The 21,820-nt window shown below is 36.9% G+C and overlaps 2 protein-coding genes across 6 annotated transcripts in view; one reads left to right on the forward strand and one right to left on the reverse strand.

Annotated features, from left to right (window-relative positions):
• CEP57 (centrosomal protein 57) overlaps positions 1–12,628 on the forward strand; it is a 42,636-nt gene extending 30,008 nt beyond the window's left edge. Inside the window, exons 5-11 of the mRNA XM_019657131.1 lie at positions 548–664; positions 1,283–1,360; positions 4,685–4,792; positions 5,329–5,406; positions 8,347–8,588; positions 9,151–9,295; positions 10,811–12,628. Coding sequence (XP_019512676.1) covers positions 548–664; positions 1,283–1,360; positions 4,685–4,792; positions 5,329–5,406; positions 8,347–8,588; positions 9,151–9,295; positions 10,811–11,044 — 1,002 coding nt within the window. The 3' untranslated portion in view covers positions 11,045–12,628. The remainder of the gene's footprint in view (positions 1–547; positions 665–1,282; positions 1,361–4,684; positions 4,793–5,328; positions 5,407–8,346; positions 8,589–9,150; positions 9,296–10,810) is intronic.
• Positions 12,629–18,217: 5,589 nt separating this feature from the next.
• The window catches only part of MTMR2 (myotubularin related protein 2), a 103,281-nt gene continuing 99,678 nt past the window's right edge, over positions 18,218–21,820 (reverse strand). For all 5 annotated transcript variants that reach the window (XM_019657159.1, XM_019657158.1, XM_019657162.1 and 2 more), the window contains 2 exons: positions 20,638–20,814; positions 18,218–19,924 (listed from right to left, as the gene is read on the reverse strand). In XM_019657159.1, coding sequence (XP_019512704.1) covers positions 19,763–19,924; positions 20,638–20,814 — 339 coding nt within the window. In that variant the 3' untranslated portion in view covers positions 18,218–19,762. The remainder of the gene's footprint in view (positions 19,925–20,637; positions 20,815–21,820) is intronic.

Here is a 21,820-nt window from a genome sequence, read left to right on the forward strand (position 1 = left end):
TTTCCACTTCTTATCTTAGGTTCACCCTGTGATTTTCAGTTTTTAAACCTGATACGTGGCAGTCGTTTAAAGTCCTTAAGCCTATACCTGAAAAAAAAACCAAAAAACATAATGGATGTTTTATGTATAATTCAGAGGAAGTATAAATAATAGATACCAAAACCATAATTACTGCCTTAATTAAAAGATTTATTTAAGAGAACCAGACAGTGTGTGTGTGTGTGTGTGTGTGTGTGTGTGTGTATGCGCACACGTGTAGCCTGTATGTCTAGTGAATCCCTGCTATCCCAAAGTATGATAGTCTCACTATAATAGAACTAAATGTTATAGTAGTATATCGTAAGACTGAGAGTCCACTTGTATTAATTGATGTTCTTGTGGTTTCTTCTTAATATTGTTTTCCTAGAATTCCTCTGCAATATCTAAGTAGGTTTATGAAAGGCTAGGAAAAAAATAGCGTACAGTGTATTCTTAGTTACACTCAGTGCTAGTTGTTTTTAAGTGTTTTTTTTTTCTTTATCAAATTATCATTCTGTATTGTTTCCAGGTTTCCCTAGAAAGAGAACGACACCATGATCAAACACATGTTCAGAGCCAGCTTGAAAAATTGGACCTTCTTGAGCAGGAATATAATAAACTTACTGCAATGCAGGCCCTTGCAGAGGTCAGTGCATGTATTTTTTACTCATTAATGCATAATATTGGTTCTTTTTTAAAATTAATCATTTTATAATACTGAATATTTATAGGGAGAAAAGTGACCTTGTAGCAAAGAAACATGTAGGAATTTTTAAAGGAAGAAATATAATTTGGAGAGAATGTTCATATTTTAAAACCTTATACCTGAGGAGTTCTCTTTGAAAGTGTTGGAAGATTAAATGTTTTTGAGTATTCTTAATTAAGGCTTTTATCACTTGGTTTAAGTTGTTCTGTGACCTAATTTTAGTTTCAAATTGATTCACTTGGGAAGTATTTATTACCACTAAGACTAAAGTTCTAGATTGAGCTTCTGTGTAATGTAACCTATGTGCCTTCATACAGAGCTATGTTCTTTAGCCATAGATTTTACCCATAACTCTGTTCAGCTACCTCACAGATGACTAATGAATGACAAGGGATTGTCATGCATACTGGCAAGCCCAGAGCAATTACTAGAGTGAATTAACAAGCTTATGTTTACTTTGCTAAAATTTTACACATATTCTTCTGTTGCTATATTAAAATTTTACAAGTAGACAATAAGACTTTTTACTATTACTGTTTTTAATGTTTTTATCACTAGAAAAAAATGCAAGAGTTGGAAGCAAAACTTCGTGAAGAAGAACAGGAAAGGAAACGTATGCAAGCTAAGGCAGCTGAGGTAAGTTGAAATGTGAGCATTTAGGCTCCTGATATTTTGTAATACTCTTGATCTATAAATAGATGATTGTGGGCTTCTTAGATTATTTATATTGGGTTGTCGGAAAAGTCATGAAGTATTTTTTCTATGTTTTTCGTTGCAAAAATGCATCATGACTTCTCGAACAACCCAATACTTTGGAAATTGGGAAATTGGGAAATTGGTCTAATATGTAAATTCTTAGATGTAGGTTAAAATGGAAAATTATAAACATTTTTACAAACAGAATACAAGCTGAGCAGTTCTTTAGAATTTTTCAAATGGTGGGGTTTCAATCAGCATTTAAAAAGAAATTAATAAACTGAAAAATATCAGAGACTGTATATATAATAAGGTAATACGTAATCATGTAAAACTTTTCACATGGGTCACTATGGGAAAGCCATCATTCAGTATCCTTTCTTTGGTGGCCTCAAGACATCAGGACAAGTTGAGCCTACTCAATACCTAGTGACCCATACTAATGCACAAAAACTACCATATTAGGAAAGTGCGCTTTGCTCACTCCTAGTCTTGGTTTTTATCCTGTGCATCGCCACTAGGTAGTAATAGAGGAGGCAGTGTGAATTCTCAGAAACATGGAGTTTATATATACCAACCAGAAATGCATTTATACAACACTTCTGTACCCAGTAAGTCTGATAGGTTCAATAAAAAACTTCTGTTTATAACTGAAGACTCTCCCCCTAATAGCTTATTTATTTAAATACTTCACATATATTGTCCTCCCTCTTCCAAAGTCTTTAAGTTTTATAACATTTGTATGTATCTCTTCTGATAATATTAACACAAGAAATAGGTCCTGATTCCAAAACAATTAGGAGTGGAGGCTTTGCAGTTCAAGCTATAGCCAGATCTCACTTCATAAGTATGCTGTCAGGACTGGAAACATTCTGTTGTCATTTTCTTCCCCGTGCTTCCCAGGATTCATTGACTTAACATATTCTCTTTCTATTAAACCTGATATATTTTCTTTCTCAAATGTTTGCTTTCTGATAGATTTGTACATATATATATATATATATATATATATATATATATATATATATATATATATATATATATATATATATATATATATATATGTTTTTCCCCTCAGTGTGTTCTGCGTTATATAGTCATGTGGCTTTATTTCTGACTACCAATGAATTTTGCAATTACTGTACTTGGTTTCTCTGCCCATTCCACTTTAGGGTAGGCCACTTTACTGTGTTTTCATTTCCTCACTTGTAACATGAAACTTACGGATTGTTCTTTCTATACTTGATGGTTGTGAGTTGTATTGTACATGAAATACAAAATTAAACAAGTTCATCATTAATTTTTTTTTTCTTTAGAATTAATCTTTTTTGGGGGGTAATTGGGGGGATGGGAACAGTGCTGGGGAATTGGGGGAAGGGGAACAGACAAGTTGCTGTCGTTTTGTTCTTCAGTCTAGTTGTGGAGGACGTTGCTTCACTGGCCCAAGTTGGCACCATCATTGCGCTCTTCCCAGGCAAGGCAGATCAGTCGCTGGCTTCTGGACAGCCGCTCATGCTGGCTGCTGGCTGCTGGCTACATACGCTGGCTGCTGGCTACACACGGTAGCCCATGGCAACCCACTGCCACAGGGGCTGTAGCCTACTACGCTGTGGCCGGCGACTCACGGCAGCCCAGCTCCAGGTTGAGCTGTTGTTCAGCATCTTAGCTGTAGAGGGCAGTGTCACTGGCCCTCATATGTGGGATCCGAACCGGGGCCCTCTGGCATCCCAAGCCAGCTCTTAATCATCGCGCCACTCAGCCGGCCCCATCATTAATTTAAAAAATTATTTTATGGTATTTTTGTTTTTCTTTTAGCAGGAATGAAGTAGAGATCCAGTCAGTTCTTACTGATAGTATAATATCAGTAAAGGTTTTGAGTTCTGATAGTGAACACTGTTGGAGTGGAAGAACAATGGCCAGGGATGAGTCGTGGTTCCAAGTCTAGCTAACCCTCATGTGTGTAGCCTTGGGCAAGATATTAACCATCAGGGCTTGGATTTTATCATTGATAAAGTGGTCTTCATTTTATATCTTCATAGTGCTGGAGAGCTCAAAGGAGAGAAAAGATCATGAAAGCACTTTAAAATGTTAAAAATCTGCCACACAAATATATGACAGCTGTTGGGAAGAACTAAGTAAGCTGGAAAAAAATATTTTCTTTTGTACACTATTTAAATTCATTGGCTTCCTAGGTCTTCCAGAATACCAATTACATGTTCATTAATTTATATTTATTCAGTTTACCATGTATAAAGCATTGTTAGATATGTGGGGAGGTAGATGCTCCTGTGACTAGAGATCCCTATATTCCTTTGTCACTAAGTAGAATTTTCCCCCAGAGAATGCAGTCATTGTGGGAAGTATTAGTAATGAATGATCTTAGTATTTCTTTCAACTAATCCATTGGTTCTGAGTGTTTGTTCCAGCTCCATCATAATTTCCTAGGGAACTTTAAAATACCATACTTTTAAATACAAATTTCCCCAACCTGGACCATTCAAAATCATGAGGTCTGCAGAGGAGCCTGACAATCGGACTTTTTCTCATAAACTTTGATACATAGGTTTGAAAACCACCGTTCTAGACTAATACACAGACTTGTGTGTGTGTGTGTGTGTGTGTGTGTGTGTGTGTGTGTATTTAAGGAAAGTTGAAAGTTGGCTTAGGGAAAATAGCAGTCCTTGTTTGAAATCCTTAGTAATTGCTTGTGGAATTTCTACCATGTAGATGTGAAATTATTTTTAAATTCATGTAGCTACTAAGCTTCTAGGGAAAGGGACTTGCTAACATTTGCTGATATACCTTCCAGTTCTTTTGGACATAAATTTCCCATTCCTTTTTCTTATATTGTAAGTGTATGAATTTTTTAAATAAGAAATGTATTTTGCTCTCCAGCTGCTTTGTGTCTGGCACTGTTGATTCTGTGTGTGAAAAGAAGAAACTATTGAAGCATCAGTTTACAGTTAGAAATTGTGCATTTAATTCGTTAGCTATAATTTATGAAGCAACTACAAATAATGGAGCTAAAGGGTTCCAGGCTAAAGAAAGGACAAATTATAACAACACTTTAAAATAAAATGAGAGACTGATATGATTTAAAATGTTTGACAAATGTTGACAGATTGGTTCAAAACATAGTTACACAGCTATGATGTATTTTTCAGGCATATACTATAGGGTTTCGTAGGGTTTTACATGGTGAATCTCAAATTTGAATCATAGACTATTTATACAGCATTAACTTTAAGCTCATATTTTTTTTAGTTGCAGACTGGTCTAGAAACAAATAGACTTATCTTTGAAGATAAGGCAACGCCTTGTGTTCCTAGTACAAGAAAAATTAAGAAAAAGAAGTCAAAACCACCAGAAAAGGTATGAAAAAAACCAATAAGTCAGAATGCTGATTATTATTGGGCATAATTTATGTGAAAACCCTCGTAAACCATGTGTTAATACAAGCTTGAATGAGTAAATCTCTTATTCTCAGTTTCTCATTGGAAGATGGAGATAAGTAATATCTACTTCTAAATTTTTACTCTGGAAGTGAGATAACATATTTGAAAGCATCTTAGAACTATAAAACACTGCACAAATATTAGTTATTAATCAGTATTGCATTAATTACCTTTTGCTGTTAAAATCTTTTTATACACACACACACACACACACACACACACACACACACACACACTTTTTCTAGACTTTAACTGCTGTTTTGTCAGGTACCATTTTCTTCTTTCCTAGGCTGGGATGCATGTTGACAAGTATTATTAAGAGCTTGAGACCATAGTGCCAATATAGATAAGGCAAGTAGTAGCCCAGCACTAAGCTAAGTTTCAGGTTAGGCATGCACAATTTAGCTTTTATTGTCATGTGCATAAAATTGTTTTTCTTTCCTTTCCATTCAGAAAGGTCCTAGGAACTATTTTGCTGCACAACCACATTATAGATTATGCTTGGGTGATATGCCATTTGTAGCTGGAAAGGTGAGTTGATTGAACTCTGATTTTTGTTAATACAAGTTAGATCGTTGAACGAAATCCACCCATCTGCCTGTATACCTATAAATGGTGGAAGCATTTTTCTTCCCCGTTACCAGTGTGGATCATAGTGATGTGACAGTGAGATGGAGGAAGTTATTGTGAGGTTGGGGAGCAGGGAGGAGACTAGGGGTCACTTTAAAGCAAGTGAAGTATTTGTGGAAGGGAAGATCTGAACAAAAGCCCAGAGACCCTGGCTTGGAGAAGATGTGGTTGCAGATAAGGGTCAAGGAAACAGGAAATAGTGTATTTTAGCATTGAATTTTTAGTGTCAACCCTGTTGATTTTTATTTAACTATAGATATTTAAATAGACGGAAGTCACATACTATTTGTCCTCTCATCCATATTGCTTATAGGTCTCATTCGCCAAGAAGCAGTCATACATAGACTTGAATCTTACGTTCCTTTAGTGCTTAAACGCAGAGGTATTAATTTTGTCAAGTATCAGCAAATACTGAGTAATTTCTAATAAGTACTTAATAATGTGTTAGTTTGTACCACTTTTTGATTAACTGTGTTGCTGGTTTGTTTCATGTACAGATGTCTTGAAGACCCAGTGAGTTTGAGAGGCTTAGGGAGTAAATTTTAATTTTGTCATATTTATTTAATTTTAACCCCACAGTAAATTCTCAGTGAAAGCTTAAGGAATGAACTATGTCCTAGCTTTTCCACATGCCCTTTGTAGATGTGTGAGGCACAAATCACTTGAAAGAGTGTTGACATTGGCTCTATGCTGTCCTTAACCCTAAATTGATCCTCTTGTTGGATTGCAGACCATCTTTTCCTGCCATTTCCTTTGTCTCTTACTCCTACCAGGCTCTTTTGTTTTACCAGAGACTCTTTGAGTTAGGTTGGAAATAGAGGTTCTTCAGGGATGACCAGGTGCATCAGAATCACTGAGTATACACTTGAAAAAGCAGATACAAAGCCCGACCACAATCCTACTAAATCGAATTTTTCAGGTGGGGGGCCTAGAAAGTATGTTTTAAACTGTTCCCCGCTCCCAGGCTAATGTTCACTTCAATTTGGAACCCGCCTAATACAGTAGTTCCCTGTTCAGTGTTTTCATTATGTAAACATCCAGAGTAATGGTTGTATACTCTGTTCAAATACATCTACTGATGAGACACCATTATACCTTAGACAGCCTTACACATTTCTAGACAGCTTTATTTGAAAGTTCTTAAGTGAGTTGAAATCTGTCATTGTATAAATTCTACTCATTGGTCTTTTTTCTATTCTTAATGATTCACATGGAACATATAAATAAACCCGTGACTATTGTAAAATTTAAAACTTTTTAAAATAGCTTTACCTTTTTCTCATCTTTTTATTCTATTCTAGGTTATAAATAAATACTACCTTTCCTTCAGCTGTTCATCATAAGATGTGCTTTTGAATTTCTTTACTGCCTCATCACTCTTTCTCTCCTCAATTGAATATAGCTTTCTAAATGTGGTGTGACTAGCAGAGAATAGTCTGTCATATTCTGGATAATCTGTTAACTCAGCTTAGCATCACATTATTGTTACGGGGAAAGCCACACCATCCCTTTCACCCCTCAATACTGAAGTCAACTGAAGTTACGAGTCTTTTACTGAATCTTTGCACCAGCTTCTGTGGGTTCTGTACTTGTGGAATTGATTTACATATATATATATATATATACACACACACACACACACACACACACACACACACAGAATTTTTAATCAAGTGAAGATCTATAGGAATAGATTCACCCAACCCCACATTAGATTAGAATTGATTTCAGTCTTCCATTATATTTGTTATCTTCAAATTTAATTATCTGTATTTGGTAATTCTCATTATTATAAAGATTGAACAGGACATGAATCAGTATAAAAAGAGCATCTGTTTAGCTTAGTACAGGTTTCCAAACCTGGCTGATCGGAATCAGTTTGGCAAACTTAAAAATACACCTTTCCAACCCCTGACCCCACACTGACTGAGTTTGGAGTGCTGCCTAGGAATCTGCATTTTAAATATGTTGTCTAGATGATTCTTATGGAGCTGAGTTAGCACAGCCATCTATTTATGAATTGAAATATCACATTAAGATTATTTAGTGTTCAAAACAAAAACAAAAATTTCGAGAAGGCTACCAGGTTTTTCCTGTTTATGTGACAAACATTTAGTGCTTCCTATTTCAGGATACAGAAATCAATACAATACCAGTTCCTACCATACATTGTTTAATAGCTGATACAGACACGCAAACACAATTATACTATATTGTGATAAACACTATGATAGACATAAATGCCATAGGTGATCTGAGAATGCAAACTAATTACCTGGAGGTTTTAAGGAAGTCTTTAAAAATTATATATTTCAGCTGGGTTTTAAAGGATGGTATAAAAGTTGTCCCCCAAAAGAAAATGGCATGTGCAAATATGGTTTATCCAAATAATGGAGAGAAATTAGGTGGGACATGGGGTCAGGGAGTATAAACTGCAGCTCAGGAATAGGGCCTTATTTTCTATGCTGAGGAGCTTGGAGTCAGTGGGCTTACCATCAGAGGATTTCGGTTAGGAGAATAATATCAGAATAGTATTTTCGTAGGATCAGTGATGGTACTGTGGAGTTAGAGACTGAAGAGGCTGGGCGCAAACAGGCCAATTAGCATATTCTTTCTGTGGCTAATAGAGGTGGGCACATAAACCAAGTGATTGACAGCAGCGTGGCGTATTGGAGACACTTCAAATGTTAAATAAATGGGAGCTGGTAATTGATTTATTCTAGACTAGGAGACTTAGGTCAGGCTTTTTCGGAGGTGGGGTGGTCTTTTTACCCAGGTTAGGGAGTAAAAGGAGAGCAGATTTAGAGGCTGTGGCTTCAGTTCCTTTTCATTTTTCTTCAGTCCACCAGCCCCAGCCATGCTGTGGTAGCCAACGTTCAGCATGTCTTACACCTAATGAAGCAACACAGTAAAGCCTTGTGCAATGATCGAGTAGTCAGCAGTGTTCCTTTGGCAAAGCAAGTACCTTCCCGAAGTGGCAGAAGTAAGAAGGTGTCGGCAACGCCTTCCTCCTCGAGCAGCATTAATGAAGAGTTGTCAGAAGTCTTACAGACTTTACAAGATGAATTTGGGCAAATGAGCTTGTGAGTTTTTGGTTTTTCAAATTACTTTTAGTTCTAAAATCTTGTTTTAACTTCTTGATAACTTTACTAACCTTTGTTCAACAAATGTTTATTGAGCACAATCATTGTGCCCAACCACTGAGCAAGTTACTAGGACATTAACAAATACAACTGTTCTGGGTGAAATCTCTCCCTTTCTAATACTGTAAAATGTTTTATTTCCTTGTCTGGAAGCTTGATACATAAATCATGCTAAACTTAACTGATAAATTAGGATGTGAGTGTTTGTTGAACAAGAATCCTTCTCTAGATCTTTCTTTCTACATGCATTAATACTCATGTGGGGGCTGGGGTGGAAATATAAATAATAATTAGGTCTTTGAAATTAAGAACTTTTGGCATTTGCCTTCAGTACCTTTTTTGGAATTTTAAACTATCACTTATAACTTGTTGCTGTTTAAATTAGAAGAGTCTTTTTTTTTTTTCAATGCACAGAGCAGTGGTCCCATGGCGAGTGAGATGTATGGGCCTAACCACGAATCATAGGAAACTTAACCTAACCCTACTTTTGTTTTTTATATAGTGATCATCAGCAGCTTGCAAAACTTATCCAAGAATCACCAACTGTTGAACTGAAAGACAATTTAGAGTGCGAACTGGAGGCATTAGTAGGAAGGATGGAGGCAAAAGCCAATCAAATAACTAAAGTTCGAAAATATCAAGCCCAGGTAACTGTTTTCCTTTATGCATTTATAATTAAGAAAAAGGAAAAAAAAAACTCTTTTATTCAATATATTGATGACATTGTAAGTGTATCTTATATTGGGAGCTACAGGAAGTCTTTACTGTAGACACTTGTTAATGCAATTTATTAAATATTAAGAATTGGTGTTAGGTGGACTAGGTAATAAGACAACTGTCTTGTAGTCTCTTACAATAATTTTATCTTCTAAGATACAGCTTTCAAATACTGAAAATATTTAATATTCTTATCTTGATGTCAACAAACTTTTAACATCTGTGATGAGTTTCAATGGTTCTAAGTTTACCCAAGTCTTTTTAAAAGCACCTAGAAATTCTCATTTCTAAAGGAGTCAGATATAAATAAGTGGAAAAAATATTTAGTTACATTTCTTACTAATTATATTAAATGAGTAAAACAACCATTTATTTAGTATCTACTAAGTGCAGTGGGAAGTCACAGTACAGGCTTTTCACAGTACAGGAGAGAAACGTAATGATTCAAGTATTTATGACTGCTGGGGGCAGGGTGGGGGTGGGGCAGAGAAGCTGAGCGACCAGCCAGGCCTTTGAAGCTTACTTCTGTCAGAGGTCAGCAGTGACTGCAGCTGGGGAGGATAGACGGATTTGAGGTGTGTTTTGGAAGTAGAAGTATCAGGGCTGCTTGCTGCTGGATCTCACGTAGAGGGGGAGGATAGTGGGTAACCACTGGAGAGAACGGAGCCGCACAGTTTCGGCTGGCATTAATTGATTGCTGTGTAATAGGCAGTAGGGTGCTTTGAGTATGTCATCTTAATTTTCACGGAAGGCTTGTGAAGTATATATATTATTTCATTTTATAGATGAGAAAATTCATTTTCAAAAAAAAGAAATGGCAAGCAAATGATTCCTGTAGGAGTAATGGTCAGATTGTTTCTTGTACATCAGATTTCGTTCTCTCCAGTGGAACACCACATGCCAGTGGTAATTTATTTTAGCCAGCAACTAAAGTAAAAATAACGCTCTTCTATTTTAAGTTAAAGTATCATAATAGTGAAATAACAAAATAAAAATCCTTTTCATAGTATTAATACGTTACCACTACATCTCTTCATCCATCTGAAACACGCTTCTGTGCCTGCTCAGACTCCTTTCTAGAATGCCTTTCTTTTTCCTGTCCCTCATCTGCTGAAATCCTTGCTAGCCTTCATTTCCCAGGTCAGGTTTTTTGCCTCGTCCATGACACCTTTCCCCCAAGCCCCTGTGCTTCTCCCCCATCCTGTCTGCACCTCGGCCACACTGCCTTAACTTCTGGTGCAGCACCAGACTTGCTTGTGGGTCACTATATTTTAAGCACTGAGTATTAAATGACTAGTACAATCAATTTTTGAAGTCTTTAAAAAAAATAAATCCAGAATATATTATTTGCGTTTTCGTTAGTATGAGAATTTAAAGTACCGGTTGTCAGAAGAGAATGTTTTCATTAAATTCTCCGTTTTCCATGCCTTGGTTATTTGGTATAGCTGGAGAAACAGAAGGTAGAGAAGCAGAAGAGGGAATTAAGAACCCCCAAAAAGACTCTTGATGAAGAAGGAAACAGCAGCAACCGTTCTTCTGGAATCACAGGGACCACAAATAAGAAGGACTTGGCCAAACCCAGACCTGGAGAAAAAAGCAGGAAAAATCTTCAGTTATTGAAGGACATGCAAACCATACAGAGTTCATTACAAAGCGATAGTTTGTGTTGGGATTACTAACTCACACCAGGTCATAAATTTTATTCAGATAATTTGTACCTCATCAATAAGATGTTGACAATTTCCTTTCCAGGTCTCATACTCTTACGTTGGAATTACCAGGTAAGGGGCCCCGGCTTCATTACACAGGCTTCTTGTGTTATCCATCACGACTACGTGTTAAACCATCTAAATGGAAATTAGGGGAGATTGAAAAGCTAAGAAGCCACACATACTGTTTCTTTGAGATGAATTTGCTGTACTGAAATATTGTGCTTTGTAAACAAATTACCAATTTTTACTTGTGGGCGTGATTTTTTAAAGTAGTTCTTTAAGTAAAATTAGGTTTAAATTATCAAAATAAGAGGCTGTCCCATAGGAAGTGTTTGCTTGAAGCGGCTCATTTTTAAATGTTCCCTGGCATGAATTGCCCATTTCTCCTTTCCAGTACAACCATTAAATATACTTTGTTTTTAACTCGATGGAGGTTTTCTATATTTAAATATTTATACATATTTAAGAGGATTGTTTTGTTTTGCTTTTTGACATTTCAAACATCACTCAGTATTATATACACTTTTATTGATTTTTAATCCACTGTTAAAGTTTTTTTAAAAGACCCAGGCATTCATTTTTAGTCAATTAACTGTAAAGATTATAAAAGCGTTTTTTAAAGTATAAACAAATTGTTAATGAAGTAAATGAGGTTTGGAATGAAGCGAGAAGGGGTGGTGTTGTAAAGCATATATATTTGTTTAAATAGTACATGTTTGTAATCATGCTATTCAGTTCAAGGCATTATGCGTTTTAATCTTAAATCTAAGAAGAACCCCTTGGATATTTACTTTGGTGTACAGTATGTGCACAGTATTAACTGTACACATGCAATAGTCATGTTAATGTGAATCATAATTTTGAATAGATCAAGACATGTTACCTTTTTATAAATTTGCCACTTAAATCAATAAAGCAGTTTTTTTAAGGAAACACCGCAGTTTAACAGCCTGTTAAAGGCTTTATTTGTTGTAATCTTTACAAAAATGCATTTCTAAACAGGACATTACCATATGAGAAACAATAAGAATATCTGGTATTTTGTGCATAATTTACTTGCCTTTCTTGTGCTTAAGTAGAAACTAAACCCAACAAGATTGAATTATTTCCTGGTGTATGGTAAGGTACTCTAAGGAGTACTAAAGAACTCATCAACCACAGATTAAAGATTCCTTTTTATGCCTCCCTGGGATTAAAAGAGTTCTGGGATTTATCTAGATAACCAGCATGAACTGTAGTGGCTGTCTGGGCACTAGGCTTAATAGGCCTCTTCCTGAATGATTTTCCTACAGAGTTCTTATTTTAGGGGCTTTAGATTTGGGGGCATTTGTGAATCTCCTGAAATTGTATGTAAACTTTTGCTTGCATGTACAGTTTTCTGATGAGCGGGTTTGTATCTCCATCAAATGGCAGTGAGTCTATAGATCCAAGGAATCACTCACTGCTTTGTGACATGGAGACTATTTTTTTTGTCTCAACCACCTTTTCAACTGTTACAACTTTTGTTATCTCTGTGTTTGAATTTCAGGTCATTAAATTTTGTAAGCCTCACTTGCATTGTAGTGGCTCCAAGTCCTAATTAGAAGAGTGGTTTAATGTTGGTAAAACCTACCCCGCTCCTCAGCTAGGAGTCAAACTGAAATATCCACTCCAGCTTTACCTTCAGGTGACAACTGAAAAAAAAAGAATACTGCTGCTTCATTTATCTGAGATTTTACAGCAGAGGATTATGTTGTCATCCATCCAGTTCTGTTATATGAGAGCTTTATTTCAATGCATTTCAAATACAAGAAACTTCTGTGTGTAAGATGCCAACATGGATTCTAAGCTGAGTAAGAAAGGTGTGCTTCCAGGTAGGTGGTCAACACCTGAATTCATTTCACTACAGTATGGTGAACACAGTGGCGATAGCATTGTGTACTGTTACGGGAGCACAGAGGAAGCTGGGGCATGGCAGAGAAGGTACCAGTGGAACCGGAAAAGCTTCCTGGAGGAGGAAATGATGCCTGGACACTAGAGAACAGAGAGTTCCGGTGAACAAGATGAAATGAACAAAAGCAAATAGACAGAAATCTGCAGTTTACAGGGGAGAATTGTGACTAGCTGCAGTACTGGTATGTAAAAGTTGAGGTATGCTGATAAAAATAAAAGGGTAAGCAGACAAGTCACAGGAGGCTCCTAAGGAGCTTCATCTTAACTGTAGAAGTCTCTAAATTTTATATCCCTGATCATAAAGGAAAAAATACACCTGTACAACCAATACAAGGTCTGACAATTAAGTTCGCAAACTTGTTGCAACAGTGTTGCTAACTTTTTTGATATCAGAGGGATTCTTCATTATGAATTTGTTCCAACTGGACAAACAGTTAACCAAGTTTACTACTTGGAAGTGCTAAAAAGGCTGCATGAAAAAGTTAGACCACCTCAACTTTTCACCAACAATTCATGGTTCTTGCATCACGACAATGTACCAGCTCACATGGCACTGTCTGTAAATAAATAACTATTGGAACACCCTCCCTACTCACCGGATCTGGCCCCCAATGACTTCTTTCTTGACTCAAAAATAAAGGAAATATTGAAAGGGAGACATCTGGATGACATTCAGGACATCAAGGGTAATACGACAACAGCTCTGATGGCCATTCCAGAAAAAGGGTTCCAGATTTGCTTTGAAGGGTGGACTAGGCACTGGTGTCAATGCATAGCTTCCCAAGGGGAGTGCTTTGAAGGTGACTAGTGATATTCAGCAGTGAGGTATGTAGCACTTTCTCTAGGATGTTTGCTAACTTGTCAGACCTTGTATTCATTTTTATAAAGCTATAAAACATACAACTGCCTATCTTTGGGAAAATGACTATTGAATTCTTCTGCCCTTTTAAAAATCAGATTGTTTGGGTATTTTGGGTGTTAACCACTTACTCGACATAGTTTACAAAAAATTTTCTCCCATTCTGTAGGCTGTCTTCGTTTTGTTTCTTTCACTGTGCAGAATTTTTTGAGTTTTCTATGTTGGGAGTTGTTTGATTATTGATTCAATCTCTTGTTATTGGCCTATTCAGATTTTCTATTTCTTCCTGATTCAGTTTTGGTAGGTTGTGTGTTTCTAGAAATGTCTCCATTTTTCCTGGGTTATGTGATTTGTTGGCATATAATTGACAGTACTATCTTATGATCTTACGTATTTCTGTAGTATCAGTTGTAATGTCTCTTTCCGCTTTCATTTCTAATGTTGAGTCTTCCTAGTCTAGCTGAAGGTCTGCCAATTTTATCTTTTCAATGAACCACCTTCTACTTTCATTGTCCCTTTCCCTTGTTTTTCTGACCTCCATTTCATTTATTTCTACTCTGATCTTTATTCCCTCCTTCTAACTCTGGGCTTAATTTGTCCTTTTTGTAGTTGGTAGTTTATTTGCGATCTAATTTCTTAATATGTGTTATTGCTATACCTGCTTTGGTCTCATTTTACAGGATTTGATGTGTTGTATAAAAAAGGATTTTTATTTTTAGGTAATTTATTTCCTATTTGATTTCTTTGAACCATTGGTTGTGTAAAAGGGTGTTGTTTAGTTTCCACATATTTGTAGATCTTCTCACTTGCCTCCTTTTGATTTCTAGTTTCATACCATTGTGGTCAGAAAAGATAGTTGGTATGACTTCAGTCTTCTTAAATTTGCTATGATTAGTGTCCTCTCATGTGATCTATCCTGGAGAATGTTCCGTGTGTACTTGAGAAGAATCTGGATGCTACTGTTGGATATTGTTCTAAAGTATGTTTTAATTCCAGCGGTTTCTCATAGATTTCCTGTCTGGATGACCTTTCTTTCCATTGGTGATAGTGGGGTACTAAATCCCCTACTGTTACTGTATTTTTGTCTATTTCTCCTTTAAGATGTTAAAATATTTGCTTAATATGTTAGGTGATCAGGTTTTGAGAGTGTATATCTGTATGATTGTTTTGTCTTGCTATATTGACCCTTTTATCATTCTGTAATTTTCTTTGCCTGTTTTACCATTTTTGGCTTGAAGTCTATTTTGACTGATCTAAGTACAGCTATACCTGCTTTTTTATTTCTTTCCACTTGCTTGAAATATCATCTTCTACTTCTTCACTTTGAACCTTTAGATCTGAAATGAGTCTCCTGTTGGCAGCATAGATTTGGGTCTTGTTTTTTTATCCATCCATCCACTCAGTGCCTTTTGGTTGCTGAGTTCAATCATTTACATGTAGGGTGATTATTGATATATAAGGACTTATTACTGCTATTTCCTATTTTGCCTTTTGGTGATTTTGTCTATTTCTTTTTCCTTCGGTTTTGGTCTACTTTTATAAGTTGGTGGTTTTCCATGTTTCATGTCTCTGCTCTAGAGTTTTGTTATGTTTACCATAAGTTTCCATAAAACATTTCATAGATAAAATTATCCATTTTATGCTGGTAGCAGTTTATCTTAATTTACCTATTAAGTTTCATTCCTTTTACTTCTTCCTGTTTTTATGTTTTTGTTTGTTTGTTGTTTGTTTTTTTAGCTGAGCCATCCTGCCACCTGTTGGCAGCTCAGCTCAGGCCGGCATTGAACTGCTGTTGTTCAGAGCTCAAACTCTTGAGCAAGCTCTTAACCAACTGAGCCACTCTGCCGGCTCTCTGTTTTTTTTATTTTTTTTAAGATTTTTATTGGGGAATTGGGGGGATGGGAACAGCGCTGGGGAATTCAGAAAGGGGAACAGACAAATTGCTGTTGTTTTTGTTCTTCAGTCTAGTTGTGGAGGACGTCGCTTCACTGGCCCAAGTTGGCACCATCATTGTGCTCTTCCCGGGCGAGGCAGATCAGTCGCTGGCTTCTGGACGGCCGCTAACTGTGGCTGCTGGCCACTCACGTTAGCCCATGGCAACCCACTGCCACAGGGGCTGCAGCCTACGCCATCGCCGGCGACTCACGGCAGCCCAGCTCCAGGTTGAGCTGTTGTTCAGCATCTTAGCTGTAGAGGGCAGTGTCAATGGCCCTCATATGTGGGATCCGAACCAGGGCCCTCTGGCGTCCCAAGCCAGTTCTTAACCATCGCGCCACTTGGCCGGCCCGGTTTTATATCTTTGATGTCACAAATTAACTTTTGATTCTGTGAATTTGTTAGCAAATTGTAGTTATTTTTAATGCTCTTTACCTTTATGCTATTATTGTTTACTATAGTATTCTAAAATAGTTATAATTTTCAAATTCTGAATGTCACCTTAGTAAGAGTTTTGTGTGCTTTGGTCTTTTCATTTCAGCTTGAAGACCTTTCAACATTTCTTGTAAATCAGGTTTAATGGCGGTGAACTCTCACTCTTAGGAAAACTTTTATTTCTCCTCCATATCTGAAGGATAATTTTGCCAGAGAATATTCTTGGCTTAGCAACTTATATCTTTCAATACTTTGAATATGTCATTCCACTCTCTTAATCTGTAGTTTCTGCTGAGAAATCTGCTAATAGCAACCTAGGCTGTCTTTTATTCCCTGGCTGCCTGTAAAATTCTTTATCATTGACTTTTGACAATTTCATTATAATGTCACAGGAGAGGTCTTTATGCATTGAGATAAGAAAGTGTTCCGTTAGCTTCTTGCACTTGTATATCCAGTTCCTTCCTCAGGTTGGGGAAATTCTCAAGCTGTTATTTAATACTGGGGCTGCTCTCTCTCCTCTTTTCTGGTATACCCACAATCTTATACTGGCTTTCTTAATGGAGTCTGAGTATTCTTGTAGGGTTGCTTTACTTTTTAAAATTTTTAGTTCTTTGAACTTTTTCACCTTAATAATTTCTAAATTCTTATCCTCCAGCTCACTTATTCTCTCATCCAGCTGCTATACTCTATTTGCAATGCCTTCCAGTACATTCATCTCATTCGAGTTCATCTCCAGGTTTTTGTTTGGTTTTCTTTAGAATTTGTCTTTTTGTAAAGTACTCCTTCTGTTCTTTCATTTCATTCCTGAGTTCACTGAATTGCCTTTTGAGTTTTTTGTAGCTTGCTGAATTTCATCACAAGAGCTATTTTGAATTCTTTATCAGCTGGATCATAATATTCTGTCTTTGGGTTTAGTTACTGTAGAATTATTTTCTTTATGATACCATATTACCGTGACTTTTCATAGTGTTTTGACAAAACATGCCTCTGCCGCCACCTTTGACATAGTGAGCACCTTTCCTATTTAGGCTTTGTTTACTTTGATTGTAACAATTCAACACATTGACAATTAGAAGTATTTTGTTTTCCAGAAGGTGGCGCTATAGCATACGCTTTTGGTGTCTCTTACTGGAGCTGACTTGCTGCTAAAGTTGGGAATGCATGCATTAAAAGGTGGCTTTAAAAAAAATGGCTGGCAGGAAAGTGGGAGGTGTGTGCTTAGCACTTGGGGCTTGGGATGTGCCCACAGCCCAGTAGGGAGATCCTTGAGTGGGCAAGTGCTAGAGGTCCAAGAGCAGACTTTGCTGGAATCCTGGGGCAGACAGGACACGTGTTCCTTCAGTTCTCAGTCTGCCTTCTCTCCCTTCCTTTCCCTCCCTCCAGTCAGAGAGGTCTCAGAAATCTGTGTGTTGCTGAAGAGCTGTGGGACCCTCCAGCCACAGTCCAGGCATTGGACTTAACCCCTCACTTTGCATTTCCTCTGCTAGCGAGTTTGCTACATTGTCGCCACCCCTGCACCTCCCTTGTCTCTGTAGCTGCCTCCTGGGTCCAATTCACCCACTTTTGGATGCATTAATGATGATTTCTTGGGGGTCCTGGTGTACAGTGCAGAGGAGCTTTTGTTTGGTTATGGATGTCATAGTTATAAGTCAGGGCAGAGAGAAAAGGAATAACTCAATGTCGCTCTGATGCTGACATCACCACCAATGAATTATCTTAAATGTCTCCACTTTGGGGACTCCTGCAGAAGTGAGAGGAAGCTACTGGAAGGTTTTAAAAAAAGATGTGATTTGTGCTTAGATTGCTCTGGCTTTTGAATGGAATTTAAAATGGATGTGAAGGTGCTCAGCCTGGAAGTTTTAAATTCCTTATCTTAGTCACCTACATTCTTTTGTGTGGTGTTAGACCAAGATGATAAAGGCTAAAGAAGGAAAATGGTAGAATGGACAGCAGAGAATGGATTTATAATATAAAATATATGGGATAGAAAATGTAGCTTTAATATTGATAGACTGGCTACTTAAATACCGTTATAAATTCTTATAACAAATTTCACACAGTGACCGAATCATTTTGGTACCAATTTTGCATAGACCAAGAGAAGCAGGGCTAAAGTTCAGACTGTAGTAAATTAGTGAGAAAGTACTGTATTTTTGAATATTGTTGGATTTGTGTATTTGAGGGAAAATAGGGTCAAAATGAATATTTCATGTTGGAGCAGATGCTAGGAGACACCCATTTCCTTAAAAAAAGTTCACGTAACATTTCTGCAAAAGAAACTTAAGGCAAATAACTTAGGATAAGAAAAAAGTTTAAAAGTGCAAAGTTTAAAAGTCAGTGGAAATTTTCTTTTAATTAAAGGCCCAAGGGACAAGAAACTCCTTTGTTACAGTACATAACATGGCTCTTTTGTAGAGTAAAACAGACACTGGGGACTCCGTGTTTTTACCAGCACTGAACTCTTTGTAGCAGGCGAACGGTGGGTTTCCCTTACTGGCAATGAGACCGGAATACATTTTCACATGCAGTAAGTTCTTTGGTCAACTTATTCAGTGGAATTACAGAATTTGCAAAGGAGAGCAGTAGTGAAATATTTCATGTAAAATTTGAGCATAGTGCTAACCATAAGCAATTTACACAGACTTCAGAAAAAAGGTTAATCCTACTAAACTTTAAAATATTACTGAAAACTTAACCAATTAACTTCTGTGTTCAGACACACCAAAAAACCTAACGTCGGGTAGATAATGAGTTTTTAAAATGTTTCACGTTTCTAGTAATTGGGCAAATGGACATTAATCTGAAGGAGGTGGAATTCTTTGAAATCCTAGACAGCTACTCCTGTCTCCTCTATCCTCCCTCGCCACAAGCATATCCGTGAGGTGTGATTTTGGACAGGTATCTAATAATACATCTTAAATAAGTACATAAATAATAACAGCAGTAATTTTTGACTACTGCATCATAATATACTCAAGACATAGCCTTATCACATATGAAGAATGTGGGTGTTGAAAGGTAATCAAAGTAAATTAAAAAAAAGAAAAACCCACGATGGGGAAAGGAGTATCAAATGATTCTCATCTATCATGACATTGAGTCCAAATAACATACACGTATAACATCACAGAATTCAGTGCTGGTTTGACAACTGATGCTCCCTCTGCAATGAGCGCTCTCCCTTCAAGAGGTACATTTTCGAAGTGATTTGTATTTTGATTTTACCAGACACCAAAATTTCTAAGATAGGAAACCAGAAACTTATTCCCGCTGTAGATCCAGGATTGAAGCATTTTAATATTCTTTAGGTGACTTACGTTATAGTCATGTAATTACATATAGGGTTATTTCACTTAAGCCACCTGCACTGCTAGAGTTCTACACTCATCCTAGAGAGACTTAAAATAAATAAAGCAACTGAATTTCTCTCCTAGATGGGTTGTAAGTGTAGAAGACTTTCTACTCATAAAGCTGCCATTGTAATCAAGAGTTCATGGCGACGATGGCCCCACCATACAGTCCTTTCATACGACAGTTTGGACAGGAGTGACACACTGTGCAGGAGAGCTGGCCCTCTCTGAGGATGAGGTTGACCGGTTGGAAATCTCTCTCTGTAGTTCCTCTACTTTTTTCTGAAGCTCTGCTCGTTTAGCAAGAAGTTCTTTGTATCTGTTGTGAATGGGCTCCTACAATAGCAAAACAACACAAAACAATTATTCCAACTAGGCAATCCTAAACAAACCCAAAGTCAAATCATTCTGGTATATAGTTCTTTACCTGAATGTGGCTATTTTTTTTATTTTTTTATTCAGCCATAGGCCAAGCCCACATTTCTAGCACATCGGTGAAAATTAATTTCAAGGACTCTGGTGACACCACTGGTCTTTTGCTGGCTTTTCTAGTGCCCCCAAGTATTTCCACAGAATATCCTGCAACTGGCACTTTCCCAAATACAACAAATATTTAAGGTTTCCTATCATTTAGTTGTAGATTTTTAGTCGTTTAAACAGTTCTAAGTAGTAAATATTTCTTATTTCAAAATGGACCATAATTTTGTTAGGTTGGATGAAAATAGCTTTAGGACAGTTTAAAACCTATTAAAATGAGACCTCCAGAAGTTACCCAGACCAACACCCTCATTTTACAGAGGAGGGAAGAAAAAACAAAACAGAAGTGCTCTGTGCAAAGCCAATCAAGGAAAGTCAGGATAAAAACCAAGTATACTGATTATCACCACACACACCTACCCACCCACCCCAACGTAGTACTTTTTCTACTATACAATAATAACTATTAAGGGGGAAAGAAAAAATTTCAAATATGCAGATAATTTTTCTAGTTGCTTTAAAGGGGACAAAGCATGGATGAAAACTCCCACTATGTACTGGCCAGCATATACCTGTGGTTTCATTCGTGGATTCCACCTTACGTAATACCCCACCCAGAGCTCTAGGTGGCGCATGCTGGCTACTGGGTAAAGGACATGATTGCAATAGCTCCCATAGAGAGGATTAGTGAATTCCTCTAGCTGGCTATTGATGTAAGACCACAGCGACACAGTCCTTTTAGGAAGATTCTGTAAGAAGGAAAAATAGGGTAAGGTTCTCCATCACATAAGCTATTTATACTTTAGAAGAAAGTTATATAGTGTGATCACTAAAATCTCTTTAGAGGGAGACAACTGACACTTCAGTGAATCCTCACTTACATTGAAATCAGAGGGTATTGGGAAACAGTGCAGTTCCTCAAAAAGTTAAACCTAGTGTTACCACACCAGCAATTCCACTCTTAGGTATATACCCAAGGGTGCTGAAAACACGCACACAAAAATTTATACACCAATGTTCAAAGCAGAATCAACCCAAAAGTCCAACTGATAAGTGGATACAATAATTTATCTATACAATGGGAGTATTCAACCATAAAAAGAAATGAAGTATTAATTCATGCCACAAATCAAACCTTAAAAATATTATGCCAAGTGAAAGACGCCAGACACCATTTATATGAAATGTCCAGAAGAGGCAAATCCAAAGAGACAGAGTAGTGTTTGCCAGAGGCTGGGAGGAGAGAACGGGGAGTAACTACGAACAGATAACGGGGTTTCTTTTCGATGTTCTGAAAATAGTGGTGATCAAAAATTATGTAATTTATATACAACTCTGTAGGTATATCAAAAATTATGTAAATTATGTACTTTCAAAGCGTCAATTTTATGGAATGTAAATTATACCTCGGTAAAAAAAAAAAATTTTTTTTAATTAAGATATAGTAAACCCCACTGAAGGCTCTCAAAAAATGAAAGTATCTTTGGAACTTAGCTATTCTTAATTAACATTCACTCATTTTTGAGTGCCTACTATGCATGGAAATATTTACTCTGTGCTAGACACTGAAGATAACAATGTGAATGAAGAAATGTAATACAAGGAACTTGCAGTCTAGGTAGCACTTACTACATGCAGTTACTGTAGTGTTTGTGTGGTTTACTTAATCCTCACAACAGGAAGTACTATTATCCCTGTTTTACAGAAGCAGAAATTAACTTACTGTCACACAGTAAGTGACAGATCAAGGTTTGA

Source organism: Hipposideros armiger, unplaced genomic scaffold, assembly GCF_001890085.2.
Source record: "Hipposideros armiger isolate ML-2016 unplaced genomic scaffold, ASM189008v1 scaffold_274, whole genome shotgun sequence".
NCBI lineage: Eukaryota > Metazoa > Chordata > Mammalia > Chiroptera > Hipposideridae > Hipposideros > Hipposideros armiger.